This window comes from Cherax quadricarinatus, chromosome 42, assembly GCF_038502225.1.
Source record: "Cherax quadricarinatus isolate ZL_2023a chromosome 42, ASM3850222v1, whole genome shotgun sequence".
Lineage (NCBI taxonomy): Eukaryota > Metazoa > Arthropoda > Malacostraca > Decapoda > Parastacidae > Cherax > Cherax quadricarinatus.
This window is the reverse complement of record NC_091333.1, coordinates 1,609,957-1,622,497: the sequence shown is the minus strand read 5'-3', so window position 1 is coordinate 1,622,497 and position 12,541 is coordinate 1,609,957. Positions and strand designations below refer to the sequence as shown.

At 39.6% G+C, this 12,541-nt stretch overlaps 1 protein-coding gene across 1 annotated transcript in view; it reads left to right on the top strand.

The window, feature by feature from the left end:
* Positions 1 to 12,541, top strand: part of LOC128695569 (uncharacterized) — an 854,631-nt gene that overhangs the window by 580,483 nt on the left and 261,607 nt on the right. The window contains exons 10-11 of the mRNA XM_070093194.1: positions 4,545 to 6,921; positions 11,139 to 11,328. Of these exons, the coding sequence (XP_069949295.1) occupies positions 4,545 to 6,921; positions 11,139 to 11,328 (2,567 nt within the window). The remainder of the gene's footprint in view (positions 1 to 4,544; positions 6,922 to 11,138; positions 11,329 to 12,541) is intronic.

Sequence of the window (12,541 nt, the reverse complement as noted above, 5' to 3'; positions counted from 1 at the left end):
AGTGATGATTAAACCAAGGGTAATTTTCCCGGGGCTCAGTCCAGGACGACGCGTCAGTCACCCCCGGTCCTACCCGTAATCACCTTTTACCACTCTATTATCGTGGTCCCGTAAATCACGTTCCCTCACTCTCCATTAGGAACAGTCACGACACTTCCTATTACGAAATGAGGCCTATATTAATCCTTAGGCCGCCGTGAATGCCAATTTCGTGGTACCATGCCTTTTCCGCTTCCTCTCCACCTTCAAAACAAACCCGCCACTCCCCCCGCACATCCGCGCATGTGCAAAGGGAACTCTTGGTTCTACTCTTATTTTCAAATACATTTTTGACCCATATAGACACATTAAACACCTATTAGGCACTATAGTTTCGGAAAATCAAAAAATTTTCCACACGCTGGTTACCTGAAACACGTTGAAATTCTTTGTAATACTTGTTAAGGCTAATGTATCCCACTGCTGCTAGGATAATTATAACGTGTGTGTGTGTGTGTGTGTGTGTGTGTGTGTGTGTGTGTGTGTGTGTGTGTGTGTGTGTGTGTGTGTGTGTGTGAAAATGATTTTGTATTTTGATTTTTGGCTTTAGTTTACGACTTCTACGCGGGCAATAGTTTACATTTTACGATACAGCCTAATGTTCAGTACGGAATAAGCAAGCATTTCTCATACAGATTATTTTGGGAGATGTTAGAAAGGGCAGAGGTGTGACTAGTACATGATAAACTGGATTAATATTTCAGAATTGAAATTATGATTTATTAATGATCCAAATCCTGTTGATGAACAGTTGTGTACTGGTCCCACATTTTTTTCTTCCAAATAAACTATCAAAACCTAAACACTTGTCCAACACTTTGGTATATTGTGGAAATGTTTCGCCAGCCAGTTTCTTCCTCTCCAATACAGAGAAGAATGGGTGACTATTGATGGACCGTCATAAATGGTTTTGAAAACCGACAAGTTGAAGATTGAGACACTTATGCAATATATAAGAATCTTTATTGAAGAAATGTTTTGCCACAAAGTGGCTTCATCAGTCCAATACAAAGTAAAAAGGTGTAAGGAGAGGAGGAGTTTGAGGTAATCAGTCCCTCATCCTGGAATCAATGTGTTCAGTCCATCACTCTTGTAGAAAGTACAGCATATGGCCGGAAAAGTGACTTATATACTGTAGTCAGGTGAGGTGAAGCAGGAGGAGGCGGGGTCACAGTGGTACCATCCACTAGTGTAAGTAGGTCTTCATCCAAAGGCTGGACAAGTGTTGAAGAATTCCTTGTATCAAGATCCCATGATTATGCAGTGTCTCAGTTTTCAGATTGATGGACTGATCACATTGATTCAAGGCTGAGGGACTGATTACCTCAAACTACTTCTGATCTTCAACCATTATTCTCTGTAGTGGACTGAGGAAGCCACAGGCTGGCAGAACATTTCCACAATAAAGATACCCAAGTGTTAACACGCACAAGTGTCTTAATTCATCACCCTATCAGTTCGCTGAACCATTTATCTGTAAATCGTAACCTAGCTTAACCTTGCCAAGATCTCTGCGGTGTAAAATATTTTTACCTAACCTAAACACCTAAATTCTGCAAGTAATGTAACCTTTTATGTTCATTATCAGATGGTACAGTGTATTTTGTGAATGCTTCATAATGGTAATCTGTTCACCAAGTAGTTGTTGTAGTAGCAGTTGTTGTAGTAGTAGTAGTTGTAGTAGTAGTAGTTGTAGTAACAGTAGTTGTAGTAACAGTTGTAGTAGTAGTAACAATTGTAGTAGCAGTTGTAGTAGCGGTTGCAGTAGTAGTAGCAGCGGTTGCATCAAACATTGTCCTCCATCAACTCTTGTGGGCTCTGTAAAATAAGTTAGCTCATCTGATGCTACAAAAATGTACTAGGCCCATGTGATGACAAAAGTTTATTTGATATAAACTCATGACACCACAAAGAACAAAGACACAATACCATGACTGAAATGGTGCACAAAGTCTGTGTGACTGTCATTGGTGCAAGTCGGACCAAAACATCATCGTAATCTTTTCTATCTCTTACGTACGGTTTATTTGTGTATTTTGACACCAGTTACAACAGTTGGGACTAACCATGCATGCTATGTGGTTGAGTTGGTATAACTCAGAATGTGTGATTGCAAGGTTGCCGGTTTGGTCCCCAGTACTCCTTACACAATTTTTTTTTTTTTTGCATGATATGGCAAGATTCTCATTTCATATACAGAAGAGCCTCGCTTATACAGCAGGTTAGGTTCTGGGCTACAGCTGTAAAACAAATTGCTGTAAAGTGAAATACATATAGGCATTATTCACTTTCACATGCACATAAAACCCTGATAACATGTTTAGTCTATCATATATTAAGTGAAAATAGAACTAGGCATGAAAAAATGCATATGCAGTACACAAATTACTTGCCTTAAAATATTTTCGTGCTTAGCTTATAGTGAATGGTGAATATATTATTGTAAGATGTCTGAATAAGTGAAGAATGAGTATAATTGAAATCTGCCACATTAGCAAAACACTGTAAAGTGGGGCCCTCCTGTAGTATTATGCTCATGAGCAACAGGTAATGGTCTGAGACCTTGTATGTACATACCATATTTTCCCAGCATATAAGGCACGCTTTTTTTCCCCCACAAAAGTCTTAGAAAATCAACCTGTGTCTTACATGCTCAAGGTCAGGGTCAAGGGTTGGTTTTGTTTTGCTTTAGCATTTGTTTACTAATGTTATGTTACAACTGCTTAGAAACATTGTCTTACATGCTCGTGTGCCTTATATGCTGGAAAATGAGATACGCGCTGATGGTGGTAAATCGTTATGAATTAAAAACATTATAGTTGCAAATATATTGCTGATCCTTGTGGCTCCCCACTGCTAACATTTCCCCTAATGGGCATTTTTTTCCCTCTTATCACTGTTTACATTTTCCTCTCGAGTTTGATAATTTGCATTTTATTTCATTAATGTTTTAAAGTTTCCACATTAGTCTCTTATGAAGAATTATCAAAATCCATCATAAAATCTAGATAAATGCAATGTGCCCATCCATTTTTTTTAACATTATAGCATAGTTTAAATTTATTTGATGTGTACTGGAATTTCCACACCAAGAGCTGCATTTTTACTAGTCAGACTTTTTTCTACAAGTGTTTTATCCACTTTTTAATAACTTTTTCTAATGTTTTAACACTTGTCATGAATTTCACTTATAATTTAAAGGGTCTAACTTGCCACATTTTCTCAGTATTGGCACAAAGTGTGACATTTTCCATTTGTTTGCCAGTTTGCTCTCTTGCAGTGCAATGCTAAAAAAATTCCAGAGGATAGGTCACTTCTTTTGCACAATCTTTTAAACATAGCCTTTTTTAACTTTCATATGTATACAAAACCCTGATAACATGTTTATACTCTCTTACTATTGAAATTTCTCATTTGCCACCTTGTCATTTTTCTGGATTTTGCTTTGTGTTTCCCAAGTGACATGTCCTAATTATACTTTTTTTATTGAATTACTAAATACCCCCAATAGTTTAAAAACTATGGATTCTTATTCTCATATACAGTGGACCCCCGACTTACGATATTAATTCATTCCAGAAGTCTGTTCGGGTGCTGTTACCAAACGAATTTGTTCCCATAAGAAATATTGTAAATTAGATTAGTCTGTTTCAGACCCCCAAAAATACACTTACAAAAGCACTTACAAAAATACACTTACATAATTGTTTGAGTTGGGAGCTGATCATAAGTTGGGGGTCCACTGTATTTATAATCTTAATTTAGTTTTAAGTTTGCCTGAAATGCTCTGTGCAACAAGGGCCTTTCTGTAGAGCAATTATATATGTCAGTCCCCTAAATTGTTTAATACGTGTATACTCTACCCCACTTTTTAGAAATAAAATTAGTTTTTTTTTTCATTTGTGTATTATTCTTTTACTTGTTTCCTATACCTTTTGAAATAGTCTGACTATGTTATGTATTCTGTGATCATTTTGAGTTTTTCATTCTTCCTATGTGTGAGCAACTGAAATTCGTCACTATTGAACATTATGTTACTGTATTTTTACTTGCTGTTTGGAAAAATTTTGTTGATATCTATTTGTAATTTTTCTACTTATTTTGGTACCTGCAAAGCATGATACAAAGCTGAGACTACTGTTTTGCTAGACTCGCTATGGAGATAAGAAACAGATAAGACACCAGGATTGTGCCTTGGGGCATTTACAATTTAGGCAATAGAAAGTACTGTAATTGTTGTGTTAAAATGTAGTTAATGTGGGACTGTGAATGAAAAAATTTTAGCATTAGTTATATAATGGTGAAGAATGATCTCAGACCGGGCTGTGGGGGCATTGACCCCTGAAACCCTCTCCAGGTAAAAAACTCCAGGCATGTGTATTATATATATTTTCCTGTATCCTACACAGTAAACAATTTTGAGTCTGTTTTTAACATATTTTGTGTACATATTTTATAAAAAAAATTGGTTATACTGATAATACAAATCTCCTTTTGCATTTCAGAAGAGACTCCGAGGCGCCGGCGTCGTCGTGGTCCAGCATCACCTGTGAGCGGCAGTGTCTCAGTGTCGGGAGCTGAGCCTCTGAAGACACCAGAGGTGGTACGTCATGTGGTGTCCTGCCTCACAACACCTCCAGCCAGCCCACCAACTCATCCGCCCACACAGCCCTCGCCGCCGCCCACACTTTGCCACCCGTCCCCACAGCCCACTGTCCCTGTCCACACTTTCCAGCCCATCCAGCCTGCTCTAACCCAGGACACAACACACTCGGCGCCCTCCACATTAGACTCACGCTCCAAAAGCACTCATAATGGTGAAACTCGACGTGTGAATAGTGTACTTGGAGAACGGTCTGAAACTGAGGAAGGACACGTGCGCAAGGTGCCACCAAAACTTGCACCTCTGCGGAAACCAGAGATTCCGGACGTACTGCGTCCGAAAGACACAACTGGATTAGCCTCACCAGGCGTTGTCAATACTCCACCAAACTCCAGGCCATCTTCTGTGGTACTTGAGAAACCACCACTTGCTCCTGAAGGACTGAGGCCTGCAGTTATTCGATCTTCCCTGAGAAAGCTCTCAGATACTGGCACTTGTTTTATGGCAGCTCGTCGAGAGAAGCGAGACGACACAAAAGCCGAGAACATCTTCCGAGAACTTCAACAACGACCCAAGAAGGAGAACAGACTTTCAAAATCAGACATGAATCTGAAGGTTGAGTCGAGTTACTCTGGTAAACAGGGCGATGCACTAACATCAGGAGGCTCAGATTTAGAGACCTCAGGTGCAAACTCATCTCCAACAATGTTCTCTTCAGGTGCTACAGTCAACTCGGAGTTGATGAGTAGCCGTCTAGAAGCCCTTACAGCTCGAGCAAGAGAGACGTTTGAGAGGGTAGACCGTCTTGCTAATGACAGTCCACCACCACTTCCGGAGACTAGCCCGCCGGAGGACAGTGCTGACAGTGTAGTTCATGAATGTGAGGAATATCTTACTGTGAATGCTAGCCGAAAAGAGTCTAGCGGTGGTGTACGCCCTCGAGACACTGGTGCAGGTGATGCCCGTAGTGACACGTTGCAGGCTCCAGTTGCCATGAAAGGTATTGTGTCTGACACGGGTCAGAAAAACTGGGTCGGGGGCTCTGAAGGACGTGGTAAAGAAAGTAAGCGGTTGGCTATGGAAAAAGAAATGAACAGAGATACTAAACATGATGTTAGCCAAGTAGCAGTACAGGATAAAGTTACTGCTGCCTCCGCTGTGCCTTCAGGGCCCCCGGATCATGGTGCCTTTGTAAATGACAATGGAAATTCTCCTCCTGAAGTAATTTGTGATCTTCAGCAGGATGGATATGAAGATGAAGACCTGGGTTCTCCTGACTCCTCCCAGATAAGAAGCCCTGAGCACCTTAGCAGCAGACGCAGTTCAAGACGCTGTTCTCTAGATGGAGAGTCTTCACGCACTAACTCACCTGATCCTCAGTCTATATTAAAGCGACGATCTTCACGTGAAGATGTTACCACTGAGCGCCCTACAACACCAGAGCCACATAGTATATTAAAACGTAAAACCAGCTCGCGCACATCAAGTATAGATATGGTAGAGGGTGAGCCAAGGCCTATACTAAAGAAAAAGAGCAGCACAGAAGAGCTTGATCATTTTGAACCAAGACCTATACTAAAGAAGAAGTCATCCACTGATGATGAGTTGGATGATAGACCTCGGTCAATCTTAAAGGGTGGACGCAGTAGAGAAGACCTCGACCGTGCTGATGGTGTCATATCACCAAATCCTATTCTTAAATGGTCACCAAGATATGATAGTGAAGGAGAAGGGGAATTACGCCCAATTCTCAAAAGGCGGGAGACAACTGATGGTGTGAGACTCAGACTCCATGTGTCTGATGGTGAGGATATGGATAGTGAAGTGCCTAGTGTTAGAGTGAGAAGTGACTCTGCCCCTGAAGCTGTGATACGTATAAGGGGACGCTCTCCTCCAGCACCATCTGCCACTCCTTCCCATGGAATTCTGAAGAAACGTGGGGCACAGTCACCAGGACGTTTTGATCAGATGGATAGTGAACTAGGAGCCATCCTGCGTTCTCGAAGATCACTAGGGCCTGACGATAATGACATTGATAGTGATATATCAAATCGACCTGTCAGTCCATGCCTTGGGGCACTGATTAGAAGAGATGAATCTGCCGTGAGATCAGGTGAGCGACCACTGAGTGTAGCAGAAAGGGTTGCTGGTATGGAAGCAGCCAGACAGGAACCTCTTCCCCCACAACGCTCCCCCACTCCTACTCGAAGCCCTGGTGCCAGACCCAAGGTTATGCCGTCCTTCCTTGAACGCCCTCCAACACCCAGTGACAAGGAGAGGTAAGATCATAGTTAATATTTGCTCCTAGTTGCAGGAACTCAAGTGTATGCTATCTGGTAGTATATATGATTTATTTACCTTCAGATAAGAAGAGTTTGCTTGAAGTTTTTAGCTGCTTTTCATTGATTTCTAGCATAATATTTTAGTTTTTAAAGAATTTATCCCAGTGTCATATTTAATCCTTAAATTTTGCACAGTATTGTTCATATAATATTTCCCATTCTAATGCTTATATAAATATACCATAACATAAATCCAAATACACTATACAGGAGGGACCCGCTTATTCAGCAGGTTAGGTTTCAGGCTACTGCTGTAGAGTGAAAATTACTGTTGGTGAATCATAGCCTTTTTTTTCACTCTAAAAGCATATAGTTTACACTATCATATATTAAGTGAGCAATAGAGCTAGATTTTAAAAATGCAAATACAGTACACACATTACTTACCTTAAAATATTTTTGTCCTTAGCTTATAGTGAGTTGTGAATGTATTTACTGTAGGAAGTCTTGAATAAATGAAGAATGGATATGATTGAAAACTGCTGCATTAGTGAAATGCTGTGGAACAGAGCCTGCCTATATATGGTAGTGTTTACATGGCACAATTAAAAATTCTGCTTCAGAGTTCTGCATTAAAGAATTGTTTTATTTATTTGTAAAGCACGGTACTACTCAAGTGTTTATTAACTGTATGGAAATAAAGCTCAGGTCTTATTTACCAGAATCAAATTTTTATAATTTCTGACAGCACAAAAGCGGGTAATAGCAGCTTAACTGTGCCGCTCAATATTGTTAGGTGGTTACACAAACAGCTTTTGTCAGGGAGAGTTGAAAGGACCAGGTCCATCTGGGTATAGATAGTGCTTATTTAGCAGTTAGTGGAAGGAAGATAGAGCATTCTGCACTTCATAGAATTACATTAATATTGCTATCGTCAGGTGGTTGCACTAATGATTCATTAGGTAGGCTGGAAATCAATTTCCTGGCAAGCATAATTAAAAACATAAAAAAGAAGAAGCACTGCAACAGGCCTACAATGCAGGCCTACAGGATACCCAATGTGCATCATTGGTTATCTTCATTGTTGAAACATTTCTCCTACACAATAGGCCTCTTCAGTCAAATACAGAGGCAGCGGTAAAATAAACTGTTGTGCATATGTCTTAATCATCAACTTGTAGATGTTTTATACCATTATCAACATAATCGGGCCTAGCTCACACCCACACACATGCACTCGTGTACTTGGCTAACACCTTTGTTTGTTTAGTGATTAGTGGGATGAGGATTGCACTTCCAACACTTTGCATAATTTTAGCAATTAACAGTTAAAAGAGTATGCATTTATTTTCTTTTATGAGCCTCACGGACTGACTCTTATGTGTGTAGTGCTGTATGTGAATCTGATAACTAGATGTGTCTTGGTTACATCACAGTCCAAGAAAGATATCTTTATATTCCATGAACCCAACTTTCTTCACCTCATTGCATGCAAAAGAAATAGGTATAAGGACATGTGTGCAACAATTGCAACATTTTATTGTGGTAACCTTTCACTCTCCAGGAGCCTTGTCAAGCTGTAACAGCTTAACAAAGCTCCCGAAGAGTGAAACGTTGCCACAATAAAATGTCGCATTAGTTGCAATTATGTCCCTAACATGTTGTCAGTAATTCTACCAATATTAGTACAAAAAGAAATAGTGTTGAGTGTGGTGTAAGTTTCTAATTTTTTTTTATTTACACATCGGCCGTTTCTCACAAAGGTAGGGTGGCCCGAAAAAGAAAAACGTTCACTATCATTCACTCCGTCACTGTCTTGCCAGAGGCACACTTACACTACAGTTATAAAACTGCAACATTAACACCCCTCATTCAGAGTGTAGGCACTCTACTTCCCATCTCCAGGGCTCATGTCTGGCATGCCGGTTTCCCAGAATCCCTTCATAAGTACATGTATTACCCTTCTCACACTCCAACAGCATGTCGAGTCCTAAAAACAATTTGTCTACATTCGCTCCTATCTAACATGCTCACGCATGCTTGCTGGAAGTCCAAGCCCCTCGCACAGAAAACTTTCTTTACCCCCTCCCTCCAACCTTTCCTAGGATGACCTCTACCCCGCCTTCACTACAGATTTATACACTCTCGAAGTCATTCTTATTTTGTTCCATCCTCTCTACGTGTCTGAAGCACCTCAACCCCTCCTCAGCCCTCTTGATAATAGTTTTGGTAATCCCACACCTTCTCATTTACAAACTATGAATTCTCTGCATTGCATTCACATCACACATTGCCCTCAGACATGACATCTCTACTGCCTCAAGCAGTGGAGTTGTTGTGTGAGGCATGGGTGGTGAATGTTGCAACATTCTCTACCCATGCTTCACACCCATATAAGAGTGCTGGTATAACTATACTCTCATACATTCTCCTCTTTGCTTCCATGGACAAAGTTCTTTGTCTCCACAGACTCCTCAATGCACCACTCACCTTTTTCCTCTCGTCAGTTCTATGATTCACCTCATCTTTCATAGACCCATCTGCTGACATATCCAATTCTAAATATCTGAATATATTCACCTCCATACTCTCTCCCTCCAACCTGATATCCAATCTTTCATTACCTAATTTTTTTGTCATCCTCATCACCTTACTCTTTCCTATATTCACTTTCAGTTTTCTTCTTTTACACACCCTACCAAACTCGTCTACCAACCTCTGCAGCTTCTCTTCAGAATCTCCCAAAAGCAGTGTCATCAGCAAAGAGCAACTGTGACAACTCCCACTTTGTGTTACATTCTTTATCTTTTAACCCCACACCTCTTGCCAACACCCAAACATTCACTTCTCTTACTACCCCATCTATAATTATATTGAACAACCATGGTGACATCACACATCCTTGTCTAGGGCCTAATTTTACTGGGGAAATAATCTCCCTCTTTCCTACATACTCTTTAAGTTTCTGATGTCATTTATCAGCATTGAAAATTTGAAGGCAATCAGACAAAGCATTCACAAGTTAGGAAACTAATATCCCAATTTCTTCAATAAATAAAAATAATAAATAGTCAGCTGCACATCCCAGAACCAGTTAACATCTTCCAGTAAGAAATGCCAGCTTTGAAAATTTGAAATACAAATACAGAATACAAAAATTTATTTCTTTGCAAAGGTTACAATGTGTGATTTCATTTTATAATTTGTTTGATACAAAGAAAGCCACTAACATACCAGGGCATTAAGCTGCACTAATCTTGAAAGTTTGAAGCTGGTCAGAAAAAGCTTTTTCAACTTATTGCACAGAAACCAAAATTGGATAGGGTCTATATAGAGTTCTCCATGAGGGAAGTAAAGAAGAATCCTTCCTCCGTAAGCTGTGCTAGTAACCTCGTTTTCTGTATATACAGTAGAACCCCCATATCTGCGGATTCGGTTTCTACATTTTCAATTATCCACGGTTTACCACGGCCTGAAAATAAGACTTAATTTTTCTTAATAATTACACCAAAGCACAAAAGTAGTGATGGTGACAGTTCTTCAAAGAATAATAAGTTGTGAAGTGCTTCCCATCAGTGAAAAAGTGATAATTCTCCACTTACTGTGCGTAACTTATCAATTAAACTTTATCATAGGTGTGTATGTAAATGAAAAACTACTTATATGTAGGGTTCGCTACTAACCATTGTTGGTCTTGGAACGTATTCCCTGCAGATACGGGTGGACTACTGTACAGCCTCTTCTCACTTAGCGACATACTCTTTTACTGACTCCTTGGACTTACAGCGGGCTCTCTGGCCAGTATTCATACCTAAATAATGCATATTAGAGTTGATTTCCTCTATCCTGTTTATTTCAATATACAGTACACTACTGTATAAACATTTAAAAATGTGCCAGAAATGTTATAAATGGTGAAAAGGTGACATGAAAACAATATCAAAGATGATTGACACAAACTCACTATCATTATAGTATGCTCCTCACTTAGCGACGAATTCGTTTAATGATGAGGTTTCAGGAATGGAACTCCATTGTTAAGTGAGGAGAGCCTGTATTACTAAAGGTTAAAAGAAGAAAAGTTTCTTTTTCTGTTCACCCTACCTCGGTAGGAGACAGTCAGTCTGTTTAAAAATGTAATGTAGTAACAACGACATAATAAAAAATATACTGTCTATGTAATAGGCAAAATATTTTCTCTTCACCTTTTTCAGGGAAACTCGAAGAAACAGTGCCTTTGGCCTGGTAGCTGATTCTTCCCCTAGTAACAGTGTAGAAGCTGTTAACGAAGCTTTTTTGGACCGTCCAGTAGTTGAAGCTTACAACAGTGCTATGTCTTCTGGCTGTGACACCACCCCAGACACTCCTTCATCAGTATCACAGAAAGCTGCCTTCTTCGCACAAGTAAGAACATCAGTCTTTTGGTATGTCTTCAGTCTATCATTACAGTTCACACGTATTTCTCTTTAAAAATACAGTATTTTCCAGCATGTAAGGCACATGAGCATACCAGGTGCACTGCAATTTTGGCAGGCATATTCTGAGGAAAACAAAAAATGCAATACTTTGCTTCAAAATTATAGTGAGACAATGGCTGGCAGCTTATACTTACAGCTGAAAGAAGTGGGACCTTGTCATCACAGCTTGTCATCACTTGGAGAAAATGAAACACAAATAAAAGAACTAACGAATATTTCATTCTGCAACTGAGGCAGTTTCAATGGTTGTAGGTCAAAATATGCAGTACTATATAGTATTCCACTTATCTTTTGTTTCACTTTCTCCATTTTAATTCACTTGTAGCTCACTATTCAGAAAATATGTTATGAACAGTATATATTGTATGCATTGTATTGTTCTATATTTTTTGTGATAAATCTGTTCTTTTAGGTGGTAAGTTATTAAATGCTGTAAAGAGTTTTTATGAGGATAGTGAGGCTCAGGTTAGGGTGTGTAGAAGAGAGGGAGAATACTTCCCGGTAAAAGTAGGTCTTAGACAGGGATGTGTAATGTCACCATGGTTGTTTAATATATTTTTAGATGGGGTTGTAAAGGAAGTAAATGCTAGGGTGTTTGGGAGAGGGGTGGGATTAAATTTTGGGGAATCAAATTCAAAATGGGAATTGACACAGTTACTTTTTGCTGATGATATTGTGCTTATGGGAGATTCTAAAGAAAAATTGCGAAGGTTAGTGGATGAGTTTGGGAATGTGTGTAAAGGTAGAAAGTTGAAAGTGAACATAGAAAAGAGTAAGGTGATGAGGGTATCAAATGATTTAGATAAAGAAAAATTGGATATCAAATTGGGGAGGAGGAGTATGGAAGAAGTGAATGTTTTCAGATACTTGGGAGTTGACGTGTCAGCGGATGGATTTATGAAGGATGAGGTTAATCATAGAATTGATGAGGGAAAAAAGGTGAGTGGTGCGTTGAGGCATATGTGGAGTCAAAAAATGTTATCTATGGCAAAGAAGGGAATGTATGAAAGTATAGTAGTACCAACACACTTATATGGGTGTGAAGCTTGGGTGGTAAATGCAGCAGCGAGGAGACGGTTGGAGGCAGTGGAGATGTTCTGTTTAAGGGCAATGTGTGGTGTAAATATTATGCAGAAAAT